General features: G+C 45.6%; 1 protein-coding gene across 3 annotated transcripts; it reads right to left on the reverse strand.

The window, feature by feature from the left end:
• Positions 1-4879: 4879 nt before the first annotated feature.
• On the reverse strand, positions 4880-20750 carry LOC108701205 (axin-2). 3 transcript variants are annotated; one of them, XM_018235514.2, is made up of 11 exons: positions 20429-20750; positions 18100-18998; positions 14372-14512; positions 13788-13890; positions 12451-12585; positions 11091-11566; positions 10385-10561; positions 9849-10079; positions 8271-8360; positions 7468-7635; positions 4880-6835 (listed from the first exon to the last, which is right to left on the reverse strand). In XM_018235514.2, exons 2-11 carry the CDS (start codon positions 18906-18908, stop codon positions 6709-6711), a joined length of 2457 nt encoding a protein of 818 aa, XP_018091003.1. In that variant the 5' UTR covers positions 18909-18998; positions 20429-20750; the 3' UTR covers positions 4880-6708. The 3 variants fall into 3 exon arrangements, with proteins under 3 accessions (XP_018091003.1, XP_018091002.1, XP_018091004.1); XM_018235513.2 differs by lacking the exon at positions 20429-20750 and adding an exon at positions 19990-20215; XM_018235515.2 differs by lacking the exon at positions 20429-20750 and adding an exon at positions 19990-20215 and having other exon boundaries at positions 6697-6835; positions 7423-7635.
• Positions 20751-22432: the final 1682 nt, after the last annotated feature.

Raw genomic sequence — 22432 nt, forward strand, 5'->3', positions numbered from 1 at the left:
TGGCAACAGCAGTAGGGGTGCCAGCAGGGGGTGTTGGTGGGAGCACGTGTTAGTGCGTGTGTGTGCAATGGTGGGGGTTGCGAACGGCTTAGGGTCATTTTGGATTGAAATCCGGCCCTGAATGTATCCATCCTGCCCTACCATTCTTTCTTTACCTCAGACTTGTTCTTGGGTGGAGGAGCTCCTTCTCTGGTCTTCCAATCTAAAGAATCATGGCTGGGGGGGGGGGATGTCACTGAACCTTTCCACAATTTCCTAGCTATATCTATTAGGTTGTTATATTTTCTTTCAGTATTAGAGTCTGACCTATGGGCACAACATTACCTCCTCACTTTGGGTCTCTGAGTTGCCCCATAGTTGCCTGTCTGTGAATATGAGCGGTATAAAAGCGTGACTATGTGGGTGTTGGTTAATGAAGGATCCATCAGGCTCGTTATAAATGAAGTGCAGAACATTTGCCGCTCGTTCAGAGGATTGAAAGAGACTTTCATCTCCAGTTAAACAACAGGCTGTCAGGCACTTGAAGAGACTTTCTTGTGTGTAAGAGACGGCCGAGCGCAGGTGGGTGGGTTTCGCCAGACTGATAACGATGCGAGGAATGGAGGACGAGGGAATGGTCTCAAGCTGCCTCTGGAACATTTATCTTCCCAGGAAGAAATCGGGAGCTCAGTGTGATTCATTTTAATAGCTGCACAATAATATGCAACATCACGTTAACTCGCGGCCCTTTGATGCCCAAACTTCAAAACCCTCCTTTCTTCTCCGGGAACAGTCATGTCCATTTTCTGACCCATTACCAGCTGACTTCATCAAACTCAATTTAAAAATAATAAAATAAGTTCTGAATAATAAGACACCCCCCCACCATGTGCGTCGGAAAGAGTCGATTCGCAGGAAATTTTTTAAAAACTAGAAACTCAAACTAAATGAATCTATCGATTTGGAAAGTTCTTTGAGAAGCTCCAGCGCCTGCGGCTTCCTTAACTCACAGATTCAGCACTCGCTTGTATGAACTCGGCGTGACGTTGGCTCCCTTTGGCGCAAAGTGAAGGTTTTACTGATCTGCTTAGAAAATCTGCACAGAAAGTCTCGACTTTACTCAGAAATCAATGGACACAAAGCAAAGGAGAAGGAATTGAAGGAGAGGATCCTGACGTTGGGGGTCTGTTTAGGTGGAAAGCTAAAGCAACTTTTATTTTTGCTCTATTCTATAGCAATGCCTCACAATGAAGCTGCAAAGGAGGCCTTGGCTAGTGGTTCTACCAGCGGCAAGAGAATATACAAGAAGATGTGGCTAACTCCTATGCTCATATGATTGCCATCTGTCTGGTTTTACACATGGGCTGTTGGTTGCAAAACTATGTGTTCAGGCCGTGGCAAAACACTGCCCCATAGGCTTTACCTAATCCTCAAATCACTAACTGCTACAACATTGGCCTGACTTTGAATCTGCAATTGATTCAGCCCTGAATGCCTTTGCCCCACCTACTGACATCATCCCAATATCTCAACATCATCAGCCTGCCCCTGTCTGGTTTGCAAACAGTGGAAAAGGTGGAAGCCTTGAACAGGGTGTATAGGATCACAAAATCCCAGGACAGGCTAGATGATGTAATGCCAATATGGTAATGGCATCATTATGGGGTTGGAACCAAATCTAGATGTCAGACATGGGTGTAGTAACATTTAGGGAACATAAATATATCATACTCTCAGTCTAAAGGGACAACTACTTGGGTTCTTTCCTTAACTGAATGCCCAGACCACACCACTACTATCAGTCACCCCTAAAATTCCAACCACTTGCCATCAGTGCAGACCTTAGGGTTGTTATCTTTCACCTCTGGCAGCAGGACTTTATAAACTGAAGGTGGCAATACATGGCCAGATTTAAGATGCCGATTTGGGCGCTTTAGACTGATTTGGCAGTTTATCTGCCCATGTATGGGGCCCACTGATGGGCCTCCCTGACCGATATTTGGCCAAAAATCAGCCAGATATCAATCGCATTGTTTTATTTTCCTGTTCGTTTGAGGACTGTATAAGCTAGTTTATGTGGTCCTCATCCCATCATGCCTATCATCCCATCATAATCTGATCATTTAGCCCTAGGGCTGAACAATCGGATAAGGTCGATATCACTTGCCTTTTGTGGGTACATTGGGGGAAAGATTGGATCTTATAATGTATGGCCACCTTTAAAGGAATAGTTCAGTGTGAAAATAAAAACTGGGTGAAGAGATAGGCTGTGCAAAATAAAAAATGTTTCTAATATAGTTAGTTAGCCAAAAATGTAATGTATAAAGGCTGGAGTGAACAGATGTCTAATAAAACAGCCAGAATCCAACTTCCTGCTTTTCAGCTCTATAACTCTGAGTTAGTCAGCGACTTGAAGGGGGGCCACATGGTACATTTCTGTTCAGTGTGTTTGTAATTGATCCTCAGCATTCAGCTCAGATTCAAAAGCAACAGATATGACCCATGTGGCCCCCCCTCAAGTCTCTGATTGGTTACTGCCTGGTAACCAGGGTAACCAGTCAGTGGAAACCAAGAGAGCTGAAAAGCAGGAAGTAGTGTCTGACTGATATGTTATACATCAAATCACTCCAGCCTTTATATATTACATTTTTGGCTAACTAACTATATTAGAAACATTTTTTATTTTGCACAGCCTATTTATTTACCCAGTTTTTATTTTTACACTGAACAATTCCTTTAATGGCTCTTTATCTATATACAGTATGGCATTGATATCACCTTCTATCCCCAGCTCCATAAGGGATAGGTGGCAACAGTAAAGGTAGAAGAATATTCAGAAAAGAGTAGATAGGATAGGATGGTGAGCCAAGAAGAACAAAGTGCAGTGCAGACTTTAATGGACGTCTATAAGTCTCCTGCTATTGCTAGAGCAAATCCCAAGGCTGTAGATCTCTACAATGGTTTGTTGCCATGTCCAAGTGGCTGTTTAGCAAATCAGTATGGGCCATGAAGGATTTGTTTGGTTTACCAGCCTTTGACTATGCAGAATTCATTTTGCTGGCTAAGCATGCTATGGAAATTTTTTAGAGGCTGTCATTCCCTTCTAATACAGCCCATACCTAACTAAAAGGGGTCGGTCGACCTGAACACAGCCAATTAGTAGAGGAGATACCATCATACTTGGTCAAACGACATCTAGTTTGTGCAGAGCCTTCTCCTTGCCATTTGCAGTTCTAGAGCAGAAGGATGGTACCACTGTGTCTTGGTTCAAGTGAACGTGAGATTCTACTTTGACAAGAGCCATTCTCAGCTCTAACTTGTCCTAATGAATAACCAGCCAGGGTACTTTGACAGGGCAACTATTTTTTTAACGTGCACTGCTTTTAATTTGCTACAGTTCAAATGTTGGACCCTGTAGAGTAATACTAATGTAGTAATAAATGAAGGTTTTATGAGGGTGCAGGACCTATATACAATGGTTTGAGGATGAAAGTGATACATGGCTTCCTGGGTTGCCCAGATCTTGTAGTAGAGCATCAATAGAACAGAGACCTGGGAATTCCCCTTGCTGAAACTCAGATCTTTCCTGAAGCCTCCTTCTAAGATCTCTACTATGTCATGTGTGTGACTTCTGGTTACCTCCCCTTTAATGGCACCATGAGGGGAATGGCAAGGTCATGAGAAAGGGGTCACGCCCCGAAAACGTTGCATCTGCAAATAAACAAGCAAGGTCTAATCCTGCTAGAAGTATCCATGCTGTGCTGGTGTGTCTTGTGTCTAAGGTCATGACATTAACCATAAAAGAAGACCACTGCTCAGTAGAGTGGACCTGCTGGTGAGAAGCACTAACTTAGCACTAACATAGTGTTTTAATAGTTGAATTGTTCCTACAAGTGGTCAGATTTTCTATCTTTGGCCACCATGGCAAGGCGGTCAAATCCTTGCGGACTCACCTTGTAGCAGCCCCCACTTCCCTGTGAGCTGCTGTTAAAATAACTCTTGTTTGTAGTGAACGAAAGGTTGAATCTAGAAGCTTTACTGTCTGTTGGGGTTGCAGGTACTTATTTTTGTAGGTTTATTCCAACTATGGTCCTGTAATACTCTTCATGTAGTAAAGTACTCTGACTGGTAACTCCAAAGAACACACACTACAGCACTCTGATCAGTTACAGTATATGTGGGTCCCTGGCAGGGGGACTAGCAGATTGTACCCAATGCTACAACAAGCAGCTTGGTATAGTTGTAATCTGACTGGTATTGGGTTCTACTCTGACTGGTAAGTCACTCTAATATGTGATTATCGTGATCTGTTGAGCACAATTAGTCCCATCAGTGGGGCCAAACACCTTCAACACCCAAACACCCAATGTTTCTATATATCGGTAACCTTGTTGGGAGCTAATGGGGCCCAGCCTGAAGGCCAGTTAGGGTGAGATTTGGGGTGAGTGATTATTTGTGCCCTGGGCAACCCTAGGATATAGCAGGGTGACTGTTACCCCAATGTTTCTATATATCTGTAACACTAAGGGGGCCCAGCCTGAAGGCCAGTTATGGTGAGATTTGGGGTGAGTACTTATTTGTGCCCTGGGTACCCCTAGGATATAGCAGGGTGACTGTTACCCCAATGTTTCTATATATCTGTAACGCTAAGGGGGCCCAGCCTGAAGGCCAGTTAGGGTGAGATTTGGGGTGAGGGCTTATTTGTGCCCTGGGTACCCCTAGAATATAGCAGGGTGACTGTTACCCCAATGATTCTATATATCTGTATAGAATATAGATTTTAACCTTGTTATGAGCTAAGGGGGTCCAGCCTGAAGGCCAGTTAGGAGGAGGAGTCACCCAATATTTCTATATAACTGTAACCTTGTTATGAGCAAAATAACAGAACAGAGAAACAATATTAATTTGAAAAATATAAACCTTTTAATAAATGCTACATCTCTTAATTACAATAATTACTGTTCCATGTGATCTGTTCTTTATAGGGTAACTCTGTATATAATGCATCATTTACAGTATAACTTGGACAAGAGGCCGATCGAGTCAGAAGTACGAGACATTATAAGCCGGAAAAGATCCATTAACCCCTTAAATCAAGGGAAGCATTAGACCCTACACAGGGTGACATACAGTGAATTCTCACCATAGAGGCACAAGGATTTCATTCATTTAACACTAAACATAGTGTCATTAGAATATCACAGACATATATTACACTTTTTTTTACAGGAATACTGTACAAGGTATGTTACATACAATAGAACAATAACAGAATATTATTTCCAAGTTGCAAAATCAGAGACCATGGCCCAGGCCCCCCAGTAGCTGCAAATATACAAGTCCCTGCATGTTCAATTAAAAATGCTGGGAGCTGCAGTTCACAGTTAGCTGAGGGAAGCAAGCCATAAAGGAGACTGTATAAATATGTCTGGGGAAGAACATTGTTACTGATTTATTACATACTGTTTCTCAGGGATTACTGGGGCTTCTAGTTGAAAATACAGATGGCAGCTGGATCTTCAGGTCAATAAAAGCTGTGACTCCACCCCTTCAGACCAAGTTGGCAGTTTTTTGTGCCTAATAGCCAATTATGAGTCCACAGCTTTTATCAGGCATGTTGTTATAAAGGCCCTCAAACATGCAAATTGCAAATAAATTAAAGAGCAAGAAGCACCATTGTAGCAAGTGCTTTGGGAGTAATGGGCGGGGCTTTGAGAAGCAGCATAAGATTTGGTGGATGTGGTTGTGCAGGTGGCAATTGCTGGAGGTGGTAGAGCATCCCACCAGGGGTGGTAATATACAGAAACAAAGAGAAGCCCTCTGGATTAAGTGTTTAGATATAGCCTATAGCCCAATGGTATTAGCTTGGAGCACTGAACCATTTTTGTAAGATACATTACTCTTGGTATTTTTCTTTCCTACAGAATAACTTAATTTTATAGCGCTCCTGCTGTAAGTTTTCCTCTCATCCCTACAACTATATGCAAGTAATGTTACAGGAGCCTTAGAAGTATATTTAATATAGTATTATAGTGTAGTATAAGGTATGATAAACAACATGGCTTGGGACCCCCGATAGGCTCCTATGAGCAGTATCCTGTTGCAACAATTTTTGATCCACTACTCTGGATGGAAAAAGTAATGCTTTAACATTTAAGACTTTTATTTGAACTTTTTGCCTTTTTTGTTTGCTCATGGGTCCACTTGTGTGTATGGTCCCTTATGATGTCATAAAAGGGGTGGGCCAAAGGTAATCACTCAGTAATGGGGGTTGGCCCTGAAGCAGTTGTGTAGAATAGACAATTAATGCACATATGCAAGGAATGATGTCCTGCGATTGAGCCTTTTGTTTCTACAAATTTCAATTATCACAGATGCAGCAGCAAAGGCCAAACAGTGGCCGAAACGTTCAATAAATAGGAAAATAACAAAAGTTAAGTCCATCACGTGAGAATTCATACGTGTCACACTGACATGTAAACTGCATAGGAGCTGGGCAACATGGGCACAGTCTGCAGTGACTCTGGCCCTTGGAACTCTCACCTTTCAGCCCACAGAATCTTTATGGTGAGTTAGAAGTGGATTCCAGGACCCCCCACGAGGACACATTCGATACCAGCCGTGCAAATGGCGGTGTAAATAAGTGCATAGAGTGTTTAACATGCCAAGTAGACCGATTCCCTCTCCATGTCAGACTTGAATATCCATTGCATGGAAATGTACAGCCGCTCAGTCGATTCGCTCCACTTTTCCAAGTACTCGTCCTTCGTAGGTGGGCAACATGGTGTTGTCTTCCCGGATCTCCTCGAACACTGCTCCGCATTCAAACTCCTGACTGGCCTTCTTAAAGTAATACCTGCAGAGAGACCAAGGGAGATAGTGAGGTGCACCACTCACCCAGCTGTATCACTACAGACAGTAATAACAAGGAATCAGCAGCTCCGCTGGTCAATGACTTTCCTACATCATTTGAATCCCATGAGCCACTTAATGACCAGCTTTTAGATGAGCATTATGGAGAATTATGTAGCTTCAACTTTAAATATATACATATATATTCCCACTCGCCAGTATGAAAATTATACAGCCTTCCCACCACCACAGATACCATCAATTGTATAACATAAGGACATCATTTAGATTGTATTTGTCTGCATGGGACTGAGACAAACTGGAGCAGACAAAGTGAGGAATTGGGAAGAAGAGTACAACAGATACAGCAGCTGGAGGGACAGAAGAGACAGGGTGCAGGTGGCTGGAGGGGGCAGTTCAGTGTTTCCTTACAGACAAATATATGAATATAACAGGTCATGCAATGAGATTTAGCACAGAGTGGCATCTCTACCTCCCACAAACAGTGCTGTACAATGAGGGTGCTAATATTACAGAGCAGATCCCCGACAAACACACAAGACAGAGCCGTGGAAGGCATGTCAGACTCACACGGTTGGCGAGACTCCTTAAACGGGAATACTTGTGGCCCCGTACCTATAGTTTCCTTTCTTGCTCAGCTGCTCCTTGAAGTGCCCCAGGGTCAGGCTGTGGGATTTCAGCATCCACCGGTACGGGATTTTCTCTTCGCAGAAGAAGTAGGTGACCATGAGCTCATTGGGAGAGTGGGGTGAGACAGCCTGCAACATCTTTGGCTCATTTTGGCTGGGGTGGGATAAAGGAGAGAAAGAGATGGGGTGTCACTTGGGCCTGTACGGTTCAACACAAACACAGACTAGATTACCATACAAAGTTTTATGGAGGATTAGGGTCTGTAAACTTTGGGGCTACAGGGGGAGCTCTCAGCATTTGTTTTCTGCCCCAATATTTCCATATAAACCCATGAATTATTCAGGTACTGATCCCCTTCAAATGCTGATACAAATATCCTATTTCTGAATAGTGAAGCTTGACCCCAGCTATGCCATAGACCCCAGGCACCATGCAGATAATTAGATTAGGGGACAGTTTGCAACTGGTCTCAATTTCTTTATTTTTAGAATAATTTAGCAGAATTTCACATTTTAACTGTTATCTGGTAGCTAAGGTCCCAGAGCCCTTAGCAACCAGGCAGTTCTGTTCAGTGGCTGCAAGATAAAAATGACATAGGTTATGAAATTATAATAATGGTCCCTAAAGTTGCTCTCTGGTTGCTGGGGTCTCTGACCCTAAATGTTATGGGCCGATTGTTCTGTTGGGTGGCACACAGTGTACAGTACAATATGGAATAATAGATTGCAAGCTCTGATAGTTAGTACATAGTCACATGACATGGCTTAGCACATGGCAGTTGTACTTACTCGTCAGACACTGGGGCTGCAGTGGTATTGGGTGCAGGTACCAACTGGCTGGGAACAGGGTGGATTCTTTGCTGCCCAGTAACAGAACATCTGCAATAGAAATGGGGGGGGGGGGTTAATTTGAACCCAAACAATACTATGCAGGGCAACATGTAATCAGCACATCAATTGGGTGAGCCGATGCACGGGCAGACACACAGCACAGATGCACACACACGGGATATTGGGGATGAGGGTTAAATTGCTGCAAACAAATATTCATATTTATAGTATATATCCATATTCATATATGGCAGCACCGGTTTTTTTTTTTTTTTGAAAGCCCAAGGACATGCTTTCTACAATCTCAAGTGCATAGTGTCAACTGCACCCCTGCAAAAAGACCTATGTATACTTGACCTATGTCACACATCAAAAATACATAAATAAATTCTTTTAGAAAGAAGTGTTTAAAAGTGCTAAAATTAAGTGCTTAAGTGCGGTGCCATGGCTCTAGCCAGTGGCCGAATTAAAAAATTTTCTTGCTGGCCAAAAGGCCGGAGCAAAGAATAAAAGCATTATAAAAAACTATAGAGTGCATGTGCAACTGTCATCGTGAGTAAGGCACCCCTTAGGGGTCATTACACATCAGGCTTCCATGATGCTTTGGCCCCTGGCCAGAGGATCAAGTGTTTCTCCATCTCACCAAAAGAGGCTTTACCACCCCTCCTGTTAAGAACAGATATTACATTTGATTTTAGCCAAAAGGCCAAGAATTGATGGTAGCATCAGTTCTCCCCATATCAGCATGGTACAGAAATGGTGACATGAGTGATGGGCAAGTGAATAGAATTCCTTTTATGCCCAGTGTCTGCCTGGAAATGCAAATGAGCAAAACAAACACAAGTTGCAGAGCGGCTGATGGGGGGGATCACACAAAAGAATTAGAGGGGGTTCCAGCTGAGTGTTTCAAGTGCAGAAAGTTTGGTAGCAGCAGGTTATGGAGCAGCGGGGGCTCCTCGCTCAGCCTGAGAGGTGGGGGGTAGGAGGGAGGCTAAAAAGAGATGAGTGCAGGCGCCTTTGAAGTGGGTTTCAGGTTTGTTTGGGCTGCAGAATATAGAACTGACGGCAGCAGCGGTGTTGTTGCTAGAGATGCTCTGTCTTCAGTCTTGCTCTGTGCGCCATGGGCTCAGGTGATTAGAAATTACAACAGCCCCTTCCACAGCTTTATCAGTTTATCAAAGCTTTTAGGTTTGATTTTAGCTGGGGGTTCTATCCTGTTGCTGCTAATGGAAAACACCTTCCTCTCTGCAGCACAGGTGGGAAGTGGTACTGCAAGTGATTTTAATGCTGCAACAATCTTTGGGCTCAGAACGTCTGGTGCTAATGGCACAGAAAGCATTTGAATGAGCCTGGAGAGGTCCAGAACCCTAAACTGCAACTTGCTGTTCTGAAGAATTGCAGAGAAGCAAATAGCTGCAGTTTTAAATGTGCCCTTCAGAGGGATCAGGGACCCTCTGCTCCAGCACAATCATCACAAGCCACCTTGATACTTCCCACCAGCCCCACTGCACACTTACACCAACAGTAAGAACCTACCTCTGCTTTGGCGGTTTGGACGCTTCAGTGAGTCTTCGGCAGGCCTCCTCCAGCTGGGCCAAAGTACTGGGAGGGGGCACAGGGGATACTGCTTGCTCCTGGGCAGAGAGATGGGAAGGTTGCAGGTTCCGTGGGTGCCCGCTGCATGCCCCCCAAGTATGATGGCGGATGGTACGCTCTGCGGATGAGGAGCGAGGTTCACTAGAAGGGTTTTTCTTGATGTGCTGCAGACTGTGTGGATAAAGACAAAAGATGCATTAACCCCATGTTGTCATGTGCAGCCCCACACACACCTGCAGAGGGCGATGTTATCTGCAGGAATGTCATTATAAATCATACAAGAAGGAAGCACCCACGGAGAATGGGCAAAGTATTATATTTTATTCCAGAAGTAGGCCCATCAAATGATTTCCCAGCCCTGTTCAATAATCTTACCTGCAAGCACTCATAGAGCAAGCAGTCTGAGAGTGAACAGAGAATAGAACAAGCAGTCTCAGAACTAGCAGTCACAACCACAGTTTGATAAGTGTTCCTACCTGTGAGCTTTGTGTCTGCTTTGCCTTTCTTTTTCAAACTCTACAACTCGCTGCCAGCTGGTTGCTGTAATTTCTTCACCCGGCAGTTGGTATATAAATGTGGCCCCATCTATAGGGCCGTCATCAGGACAGTCAGCCATTTTGCAGCACCTCCTGGATATGGAGCCACAGCGAACGCTGGAGCAGAAAGAAGGGGGCACAATGTCACCAACAGCCATGGACTCAGAATCATCACCAACTTTATGGGCAATGCTTGTTGTGACCAGGGCAATAGGGCAGAGCAGTCATTTAATGCCCGAAATGATGAACACATTTACATAAAATATATCTATGCCCCCATCTATTATTACGTACCCATCTATTCCAGCTGTCAGTGGGTGCAGGGAGTTGTATTTCAACAACAGCTAAAAGGCTACAAGTTGGGCATCAATGATATTTAGTGTTGCCACCTTGCCCTATTGCTACCAACCTGCTCTATGGTCGCCATCTGGCACTACTGACTATGGCTTGTCCTACTGTCACCATTTTCCTTTATATATACCAGCAATGCCCTAACAAAGCCTGCTGTGTTGGTGCCCACAACTTGCCATCGTCCTATTGAGAGCTCTGAGGACATGCATGTGGCACAGCCCATGTACATGTGTATATACTATTTGTAAGAACTATCATTGTCTCACATAAAGCACAGACAGGGTCCCCTCCTTACCCAGCATGCTCTGGAGGTAGCAGGGAGTAGTCGAGGTCCTTGGAATGCGTTTTGGTTGGCAGGTAGCAGCAATACTGGGAGGAATCACTGCAGATGCACTGTACTCTCCGTGCAGCTTCAGCCTCAATCTCTGCCTTGGACTTGGGTGCCGTGTGGTGGTGGATGTAGTGGTGGTGCACGTGCTTTGTGGTTTGCTTGGTGACAAAGCCCTTGGCAAGAAGAGCACAGGGTGATACTGGCTGCAGGGTGGGCCAAAGAGGGCAGGGTCGGTCTGGGGAATGGGGGCATGGACTGTGTCTGTCCATCCCTGGAGACTGGCATCCTGGGGTCTTTAAAACCCTGGACAAGTGGTCATCAAGAATTGCTTGAGGGTCTTCATCGCTTGAACCAAAGGACAGTGTGGGCAGAGGCTGATGTGGTGGGACTGTAGGTTGAATGAACATAGGGGTCTGGAAATCTTCATCCTCCTCCTCCTCCTATAGGGAGACACAAATCAAACCCATAACTTTATAGTGCCAGCAGCATCAGTGCCAGTAGTAGGTTTTTATATGTAAGTGAAGTCCCAGCTTGTGTCGTCAGTGGGGCAGGTGGGTCAGAACCAGTTTGGTGAAGGGATATGAATGCAAATGCATGTGTTTTTGTGCAGGTGAATGAATGCATAGAGGTAAGTGAGTGAGCACATGTGTGCCCATGAGTGTATGTAGGTGTTACACAGTCCTGTATATTGGAACTGAGGCAGGTCAAGCCCCGGCACACACAGACAAAGGGGACACATGTCTTTGGGGAAGGGATTTGGGGGTTACCTCCAGTGACAGAGAGATGGTCCCTTTCCCCAGTGAGGGTTAATTAGCAGTTCACTCAGGAAGCCCCAAAATCCATACCCTGTGCCATTCCCGGTACTGCATAGGATGACATAGTGACACTTGTATTTATACACACGCACATACTCTGTACCCACCCATCTACAGACCAACATGCACATGTGTATATTCTAAGGTATGCCAATATGGACTGCTGGTTACACACACGCATCTTAGTACTTATACGCACGTGCTTGTCACCTCTCCCCTTCAAAAGTAGATGTCCTGCCTGCTTATTTAGCAGTTAGTTTGGGTGCATGCCATAGACTACACTTGTTCCCATGTATCCATGTAATAGGCATTCAAATTAATTAGCCAAATAGAATATGTCCAGTTTAAAGGGATGAAGTGGCAAAAGAATGATACTCTGCACATTACATACATCCGCACAGGATACTAAGGTACTGGGACACACACAGACCCCCACCCCCTGAGCTTTGCAGCTGAATAGTTCATTGCACACTGCAGTTGGTCCCTCTAGTGCCGGGGCAGATAATTACCTCTGTGATGTGCTGTTCTTCCAGGCTGTCCTTCTCCTCCTGCTTCTCTTTCACCTTCTCTAGACGAACGATGAGCTCAGCTGCAAACTCAGACGGTTCCACGGGGGTCATCTCTCTGGGCAGCCGGCTTGTCCTCTACACAGAGCGGGGAGAGGAAGAGAGAGCCATGGGTTAGCGGAGACCGTCCAGCCGAACGGCTGAGTGTGAGAGCTGCAGTAATGTGCCTGCACTGGATATTTATCAGTCAGAGCGATGGCTTCACGGAGAGGCATCCTGCCCAGCAGCCTTTGCCTACGGCTCTAGCAGTTGGTTACACTCTGTGGAACCCTGCTTGTTCCCTCTGTACTACAACCAGCCTATCAGGAACCGCTCTGTAGTCGGAAATCTTCAAAGACTGTTGTCAGACATCAAAAAATGAAGGAGGTGGGAGGGAACAACTGAGGAGAGGAGAGAAAGGGAGAAGGCAGGAGAGAGGGAATCAGAGAAAGAGAGACAGGGGAGGAAAGGAGAGAAAGGGAATAAGCAGGAGGGAGGGCGAGAGAAACACAGAATGGAGGAAAATGAGAGAGAGAAACATCGGAGTAGAGGAATTAGAGAATAAGTGCCAATGAGAGAGACAGTTTAGGAGTGAGAGGATTTGAAGGAGAAACAGAGAACGACAGGGTAGGAGAGGAGTGAGAAGGAATGAAGTGGAAAGAGAGAGAGAGGGGATGGAAGGGAAGGAGAGAGGGAATGTAAGAGAAAGAGGGAATGAGAGAGATAGAAAAATGCAGGGGAGGAAGAGAAAGAAGAGAGACATGGAGAAAGGTGTAGCAGGAAATAGACAGAGAGAGAGAGGAAGAATATTAGGCTGGAGTAAGAGGGGGAATGAGAGTGAGACAGAGAGAGAGAGAGAGAACGAGAAAGCAGAAGGCAGGAGAGAGAGAAAGATAATGTTCCTGTTGCTAATAGTCAAATTTTGGGTTGTCTTGATAACAGCCCATCTGGTGAGCACATTAGTGACTGTCACTGTACTAAACCAAAATGACTTGTGGGAAAGAAGCCTTTGGCTGACAGTGGGTGCTGGGACTTGTACTGCAGGGCTTCAAACTGGAAACCAGTCATGTAAAGTCATCTTGTCTTCCCATGTCCATTCTACCCTCCGATCTCCATCCCACCCTCCTAGTCTCCATCTTGCCTTTCCCTTCTCCATCATGCCCTCCCGTCTCCATCTTGCCCTCCTGTCTCTCCAAGAATAGGAAGGCAGGTAAACATCCTGCACTGTGTTTATTTTTAAATCTTCATATGGAAATGTGTGGACCCCCCTGCACCCAACAAAGGGAGTGCCCCAAACTTACAGGAAAAAGAGGCAGAGAGACCAGCCCATTGGCCTTGACACTCCGAGCCATTTCCCACTGCAGCTGCTTCTTGCTTCCCATCCTGTAGGGGGGGATGCCGTCCCTGTGGGAAGAGACAGACGGAAACGGTGAGTTGCACTCGTAACAGCAGCAGTGGCGCTAGTGGTGGGCATAATATTCTGAATAATATGGGCAAACATCCCCTTTCTAGATAAGCTGTAACATAAGGGATTTCCCATAAGCAGGATACAGCTCAGTAGAATTCCCAAATTATGTCAGGTGAACTCTGGTTCAATTCCCAAGCCAGCACCTTACTTGAACATTCACCTCTGCTTCCCCCCCTCCCCAGAGAAGCGCTTAGATTGCAAGCTTAACTAGAAAGAACCTGGGACTTCCTGAGAACAGCAGATCAAATGGCACAGGGGTCCACCAACTAGTGCCCATCCCACACCAACCAATAAGATCTGACACAGAGTCATTGATTATCTGTCCTTTCAGTTCCCCTCATTATTTAATGAGCCGTTTCTGCTTGGGGTTTGTTTCCCCCGACCTACACATTTTTAGGGTGCAAGGGATTTACTTACACGCTGTTGTCTGTGATGGACAGTGAATCGTCAGTCAGGGCATCACTGGAGATCTCACTTTCATTGGCACTGGTGGCTGGGGCAAAAACATGCCCAGAGTTAACATGGTAAGGGTTGACGAGGTTTTTCCTCTTGTAGGACCTGGGGGGGGGGGGAAAGAGTGACAGTTGAGTATTGTGGAACCCACAGGAGGTCCATTATTTAGTCCTATTCATCATGCAGTAGTGTCAGCCATAAAGCCGAGTCTTAAACTGCACTACCAGCATGCACTGCCAGCCAGCATCTAAGGTTTAGGCACTTCCCTCATTCCCAACCTCTACTTTATTAAAGGAATTCTGTCATGGTTGTTATGATGTAGTTTTTATTTCTAAATTACACTGTATACACTGCAAATAATTCACTCTACAATATAAAATTGAATTCCAGAACCAGCAAGTGTATTTTTTAAGATATAATATTGGTGTGTAGGCAGCCATCTCAGGTAATTTTGCCTGGCCATGTGCTTTCAGAAGGAACCAGAACTTTAGGATGGAACTGCTTTCCGGCAGGCTGTAACTAAATGTGTCTCAGTGGGGGTTAGGGAGCTGCCATCTGGTTACCTTGCCATTGTTCTGTTGTTAGGCTGCTGGGATGGGGGGGGAGGGGGGGGGTGATATCACTCCAACTTGTAGTACAGCAGTAAAGAGTGACTGAAGTTTATCAGAGCGCAAGTCACATGACTGGGGGCAGCTGGGAAACTGACAATATGTCTAGCTCCGGGTCAGATTTCAAAATGAAATATAAAAAAATCTGTTTGCTCTTTTGAGAAACAGATTTCAGTCCAGAACTTTGCGGGAGCAGCACTATTAACTGATGTGTTTTGACAGTATCTCTTTAACAACTCAATAATATGTGGCAGATAGTTGAGGCTTGTCGGAGATTTAGTTGAACCCAATGGAATATAAATAGATATTACAGAGGCACCGGCAGCGACAGGTCAGTACAGTTAGATGCTTTATCTACGGCAGCACAGAAACCATTGCAGCCTACAGATTGTTAACTGCTCATTAGAAATGAAGTATATGAGGTGTCAGACCCAGTGGAGCCAGAGTATTTCACTCACAGCTGGGGGCATTCCACTGAATTGGAACTGGGGGTAAACAACCACCCCCCTTACAGGGTCTCCAAAGAGCAAAATATCTGACATTGAGATTCCTCCTTTGCACTGTGGAGACCATGACATTTAATGGGGGGGGGGGCAACATTCCTCTGGGAACCAATCATGCTAAAAATTTAGGAGGAAAAAAGTCAGAAGACAGTAAGGCTAGATGGGAACAGTAGGGTAAGACAGAGGAAAAAAGTCAAGATAGAGACAGTAGAGCAATACAGAAAGAGTATGGTAAGGCAAGGTGGAGAGAGTAGGGCAAAATGGAGACAAGGTCAAGATGGAGACAGTAGGGCAAGATGTCCAACCTGCAGTCCTACAGTGGTTCAGTGTCAGCTGCTGTACCGTCCGTCCGACTGCCCTACATTATCTTATAGGTGCCCATTAACTTCTGATTTAAGTGGCATGGGGGAGATTTCAATTGTATTTGACCATACAGGAGTCATGCCAAAGAAACCCTAAAATCACAATGATAGACCAGGGCAAGAGAACAAGGCATGTGGGTAAGACCCCAGGGTCTACCTTGTGCCATCAAGATATGGTCAACAACCCTAACCTTTTTGAAGCCAAACCCAGATCTAATCCAAATGCTTCTTCTCATTTTATTTTTGGTGTGTGCAGAAGACTGCACCTGTTTCTGTACAGCCATGCAGGTTGCAGCTACAACGTATGAGATGACCCAGCCTGGAGTGCTAATGTGACATCAGCCATTCTCTAGGCACAAGATGTACTAGTATTGTGTTATTGCCAAGACATCCAGCCGATAACACTGCCTATTTAATAGCTTCTCTCCTGCCCAGACAGTGCTCTTAATAGCTGGATCAGTGCTTTCTAAGAGAGGTATGGGTATTCATTCAAATGGAATTTAGATGCTGTCTGCACTGATTTCTGTATTTATATCAACTGCTAATCAGCCATGCAGGATATAGAGTTAATACAAGTCTGTTGGTGGAATGTCAGTGCTCTGAACTACAGGTATCTGCTGGCAGAGGTAAGTACACTCTCTGGGAATTTCAGGCAGTGTAGTTACAAACACGGGCACAAGAGGGCAGTCTTCACAGTCTCATACAGCAAGGTCAGCTCGGGTGAGAGCGGAAAGCGTTTAGCGCTTCTAGTAGCATGGGTGGCAAGGCGTCATGGCTCCTTTAAGCCCTCCTCACTCTAATTTCTCTAGCAGTGTTGGACAGGCAAGCTAACACTTCCCCAAGGGGTACTATATCTTGAGACACCCCTTTACAAGCAGTCACATATTAAATACATTTTGGCTCATTTATAAACACTGGGCACATTTGCTCCATAGCATCCAATCAGTAATTCAGCTGCAGATAGAACAATAAAAACAAACATCAACTGTCTTCAAGCAGTCCTGTAGACTAAACTGGCTTCTGTATAGCCACAGACTATGCATCTAATAAACGTACTTACTTGGCAACCCTGCATTAACTTCCACTCATAGCCTATGGCAAGCATCTGCCAGTGATCACCCAACAGACTGGCACCAACTCCATGTTTTGACTCTCAGACGTCTGTCGCTCCATGCATCAGTAGTAAGCGTAAGAGGATGAGGTGCAACTATTTCTGCACCGACTTACATAGCCTAGAGTTCTTGCACCCACTGGGCATCCTTATGCCTCTCTTGTACCCTAATTTAGCATATAAATCCCTGTGCTGGGAGATCGGTACATGTAAGCACAACTTTTTCTAATCTTATCGCTCCCATTCTAGCTTTCCCTTTCCTGAAGAACTGACTAAAGGACTTGGATTCCATTCAAAAATCCCAGAGCTGTTATTCAAACTGATGACATCATGGCTAACTACTGGCCAACCTCTTTGCCCCACAAGGCACCACTGTGTAAGCGTTTCATCTGTCATCCCCTGAGGCTTCCGAATACCATCTCACCCCCCCCCCCCCTCACATGGTCACAATTAGGAGATCAGAGGCACTGGAAGAAACATTCCTAAATGTCAGGGAAATAGATAAATGGAATGAATTCCAACTCTGCCTAACTAATGCAAGGGGTTAACCTGTTCCACTCTGCCCATTCCATGTACGGGGTTAACCCATTCCACTCTTCCTACCACAAGCAAGGGTTTCACCTATTCCACTCTGCCCACATCAAGTAAGGTATTAACCCCACTCCAAGCATGGGGTGAACACGCTGTATCCTGCCCACTCCAAGTATGGGGTTACCCCCCCTCTACTCTGCCCACCCAAAGCAAGGGGTTAACCCATTCCACTCTGCCCACCACAAGCAAGGGTTTAACCTATTCCACTCTGCACACACTAAGTAAGGTTTTAACCCCCTTTATATTGTGCCCACTGAAAAAGAGGGGTTAATCCATTCTACTCTGCCAACCCCAAGCAAGGGGTTAACACCCTTGCAAACCTAAGCAATACTTTAACCCAATTTTAACATGCCAACTCAAAGCAGAGTGTTATCCTGGTTAAGTCGGGCCAAATCTTAGCTCAGGTCCCCTAGAGACATCACAACACATGGAAGCATCTCAGAACCACCTGTTAGACATTAGCAGAACCTCTCGTTACAATGAGGTACCGGAGATACTGCAGAAAGTTGGCGCTTACCTGTAGCCACTCTCCGCTGACTCCTTGGCTCTCAGGCTGATGGTAGCCCTTAGGGCTTTGCTAGAGAGACCCACCACAGAGGTCAAGGTCTTCTGCTTCAAGTCCACACAGCTCCATTCCTCTTCTTCATTCAAGGTCGGTAGGTATCCACTGACGTCTTTCAAACTCCCTGACTCCACGTTGCTGAAATAAGCAGAGTTCTCCCCACCACTTCGCACATACTCCAGGTATATGTCCGACGTCAGAAACACCTGGTAGGCATTGTCCTCCATGACTGCCTGGACCTCGGACTGTGCTTGGTCGAACATGGTGGAGTTGATGTGCTGCTTCTTAATGCAATCCCTTAGGAAGCTTTTGGTCAGGGGCTTGAGCTGTATGGAGATGATGTCGCAACTCTCAATATACCTTTTGTAAATAGCTTTGGCCACTCTCTGAGTCTTAGAATCCTTGAGGTCCATCTGCCTGAAGCCATTGCAGGCAAACCAGAAGTCTAGGGTATCCACGCATTTCTCCCTTTCCAGAAAAGTCCTAAAAAGGTCAGCTCCTTCCTTGTCACCCAGCAGAGAATGCAGTGACTTGGTCCATCGTGCCAGAGGGGAATCTGGGGAGGCGCTGCCTTCAGGTTCTCCCAAGCCGCCTTCATCTCTCCTAGGGTTGGAGGAGACGGGCACAGGCTTTGATCTTTGGCTTTTCATGGGAAGTTGGCATGGCGTCTGTCCTTCTTCACCGGGCACTGGGGGACGTGGGGCGTCTTCTCTGAAGCTGCTGCTATGATCTGAGAGGTGGGTCACCAACAAAGAGCTACTCATGGCTCTGTAATTCTTATTGTATGGTTTAAATTCCACGATAATCTGCTCTCCCTCTCAAGTCAGCGGGGGATCCTCTGCGCCCTCTTCCCTCTGTAAATGAAAGAAAGTATTGATCTAATCAAGTCCAGATCCACCCCAACATCAAAAGGAGAGACAGGGAGTTAGCAGCTTTCAACTCCTCGCTGCCACATAACAGCGCCATTGGCCACAGACGCATCTACAATGCAAATCAAAGGATGGAATCAGAAGCGTCTACTTTGCCTTTAACCCTGAGCTGCACTGATCTGCAGGGAGAATTGATTATGAGATATATATATATATATATATATAGATATATATATATATAGATATATATATATATATATAGATATATATAGATATATATAGATATATATATATATATAATACATTGCCCTGCACGCACCTACAACTCCCAACAGCCATAGGGGGCACTGAGAGTTGTGGTGCAAAAATAAAGCCTCTGATGCAGAAGGTTTACACCCTGATTGCGAGCGCTGAACATATTGTTCTGATCCAGAGACAGATACAGGCGGCAGCAGGAAACAGGGGAGCGGATCAGGGGATTTGGGGGTTTTGAGAAATAAAAAGTCATTTTAACAGAAAGGGAACGATGCCTCTCTCTGTCTATTTGTCTCTCTCATCTGTCCCATCTTCCCTCTTCAGATTAAGATCACAAGCAAGAAAATCCTCCCCTGCTGAAAACACAAGATTCACTGCCGGGGGTGGGAGAGATTTGTATTCACAAATATATAATAATAAAAACAAGTCCCCAGTGGAATGGCGCAGCTCACAATTACATGAATACAGCTTCAGTCCCTTTTAGAAAAAACCCTTGGCTACCCCCCCCATCCAGTTTGAAGCAGTCTCCAATAAACCCTTTATGTTAAATAAAAGGACAAATCAATAAAGGCAGCGCTATAATCCAAGTGAATGGTAATGGAGTCTGGATAACCCCACGTCTGCCCAGGCCATGAGGGGGGCACAGTGACAGCTGCTGCACAAGTTGACGTGTATAATAGATGCCCCCCATGATGCCACCCATTAAGGGGCCCAATATTACCTGAGTGCATGCGCATCCATCTCTGCCTTCTGAAGATCTGCCCAAAAGTTACCAAGCCATGAGGCCCCCCAGGCATACTCCTGCAGGGCGCAGAGTGCAGGAATGGAGAACTCTGGGGGGGGGCTGGCAGGGTGACAAGTGGCCAAGAATGGGGGCACAGTCCTAGCTCCCCATGCCACTTGCTGCCTCCAGGAGACCTGTATAACTAAGTGACCCCTAGGCATGCAAGCACAACTCCTTTAGCCATCCCAGGGGGGGGGGTGCTGGGGAGGGGCTGGGGGAGGAGGCTAGTGTTGAGGGTGGGTAGGAAGAAATCTGTCACATTCACCTTAAGAGAATAAAAGTGAGTATTTTGCAAACTCTCAGCGCAGCCCAAGCAGCACAGCCTAAGCAGCACAGCCCCCACTGCCTCTCCTAGCATCGTATCACAGGCACTCACCATGTGTGTGTAGGGTGCTCCATTCTGTGCACCCGCTGCTTTCTGCCAGTGCACCCCACTTCTGCAGCTGCATCAGGTCCACGAAATGTGTCTCCTTCTCTGCTCCCCTGGCTACAAAGGCTGAGATTCCTCCACCTCCTCCTCCCTTTAGTGCACCAGCAGGTCCTGTTTCACAGTCAGTCCTTGCACCAAATTTCCTGTGGGCTCCATCCAAGCTCAGCTCCACATCAAAGGCTCCATGTGCTGGCAGCAGCGCTGTGTGTGTGATTCATCATCATCATCCCAGGCTTGCACTCCCTCTCCAGCCCCCTCCGCTCACACACTCACACACAACCCCCCTTTCTCTCTGCACACACACACAACCCTCTCCTAGGTGCTGCCCCCCTGTGGTGCAAGGGGAGAGGGACAGCAGCAGAGTCTCCGTTGCACAGGGACCTTATCAAAGAGAAGCAGATCAGCCAAGTCCCCCAGGCTTCAGAACTCACTCATCCTGCCGCCCCAATCACATTACCCCCTGCCTCCCCTCCCTGCTCCACTCTTAAAGGGACAGACACCTTGGCTACAGGGTTAGACCCTAGGAGGAGACAGTCTATAATACCTAGATGGAACTCATTTTAACCCCTTGGCTGAAAGGGTAGGAGTGCCAACCTTTTTTTATTGCCATCTAGGCTATCAAAATTATAGTACAACTAATATTTAACCTGAGTATAAATCAGATCACCGGGACACATGACACAACACAGCCTCAGCCTAATATCTGCCAGTAGCCATGCCCTGAGCCCCCAAATCTACATACAATGCAGCCCCAGAAACAAAGAACTGATAAACTTCTGGTATATTTGGAGACTCAACAACAAAGAGCTTACAGCCTAGTGATATAATAGGAAAGCTTACCCAAAGGCGCTTAAAATCTAATGATATAACTGCAGATCTTGCTGCATGGAGCTTACAGTCTAGTGGTATAATTGAAAGCCCCTGTGCGAGGAACTGGTGGGACTCTGTAATTTGTACCTCCAAAATATCTGAAAATGCGAACAGCAGTTTGTGCTTTGGTCTCAGTTGCAGTGGTAGCCTGGCAAGGGTTAAACATTCAGCTCCCCTCCTCCCCCTCCATAAAACCCCTTTCTACGTGCCTGATTTTCCCAACCTGTAAATAATCTGCTTTGCTCATCTTTAAAACATTATTTAAACGCCATAACGAAACATGGAGCCATCTTTCATCTGGGAGCTCCGCCTCTTCCATCCACATGTCAGCAATTAAAGGGAGCGCAAGAATTGCCTTTTTCTCTGCACTCCAACAGTTTTTATTTGGGGGCCCTCGCCAACCTGATATGATCCTGCTGTCTGTACCCATCCCATCTGGACCATGTGTGCAGTGTCCCCATTGCAACCCCCAGTCACCCAATTCATTGCATCCCTATCATTTATAAGATATGGCAACGACTGCAAGCTCTGTGGCACACTGACCACATGCAAGAATTAATTACCTCTAATGTCAATTATACAGCGCATAATTTGCCTCCTACTGTACACTCCTGTACACTGTCTGATAATATACCCCCTACTGTAAATTATAAGGACATTAGAAGTCACTGAGGGGTTCTGTGACCATATAAAGGCACAAGGCTGCAGGTTGAGTTATACAGGGAACTCTGAGTATCATTCATGTATTATAAGGGATAATGTTCCCCCTACTGTAAATTATAAGGATATTAAAAGTCACTGAGGGGTTCTGTCACCATATAAAGGCACAAGACTACAGGCTGAGTTATACACAGAACTCTGAATTATCACCCATGTATTATAACGGATAATGTACCCCCTACTGTAAATTAGAAGGATATTAGAAGTCACTGAGGAACTTTGTGACCATATAAAGGCACAAGGCTGCAGGTTGAGTTATACAGGGAACTCTGAATTATCAACCATATATCATAAAAGATAATTTACCCCCTACTGTAAATAATATCGATATTAAAAGTCGCTGAGGGGTTCTTTGTGACC

This window comes from Xenopus laevis, chromosome 9_10L (assembly GCF_017654675.1).
Source record: "Xenopus laevis strain J_2021 chromosome 9_10L, Xenopus_laevis_v10.1, whole genome shotgun sequence".
Lineage (NCBI taxonomy): Eukaryota > Metazoa > Chordata > Amphibia > Anura > Pipidae > Xenopus > Xenopus laevis.

Excerpts from the sequence above, each read along its gene's own strand:
- LOC108701205 (XM_018235514.2), bottom strand. The coding sequence starts at position 18,908 with ATGAGTAGCTCTTTGTTGGTGACCCACCTCTCAGATCATAGCAGCAGC. Across the intron at positions 10,562-11,090 it reads CTACCTCCAGAGCATGCTGG|CGTTCGCTGTGGCTCCATAT; the intron begins GTAAGGAGGGGA and ends TTTCTGCTCCAG. Across the intron at positions 6,836-7,467 it reads AGCAAGAAAGGAAACTATAG|GTATTACTTTAAGAAGGCCA; the intron begins GTACGGGGCCAC and ends GTCTCTCTGCAG.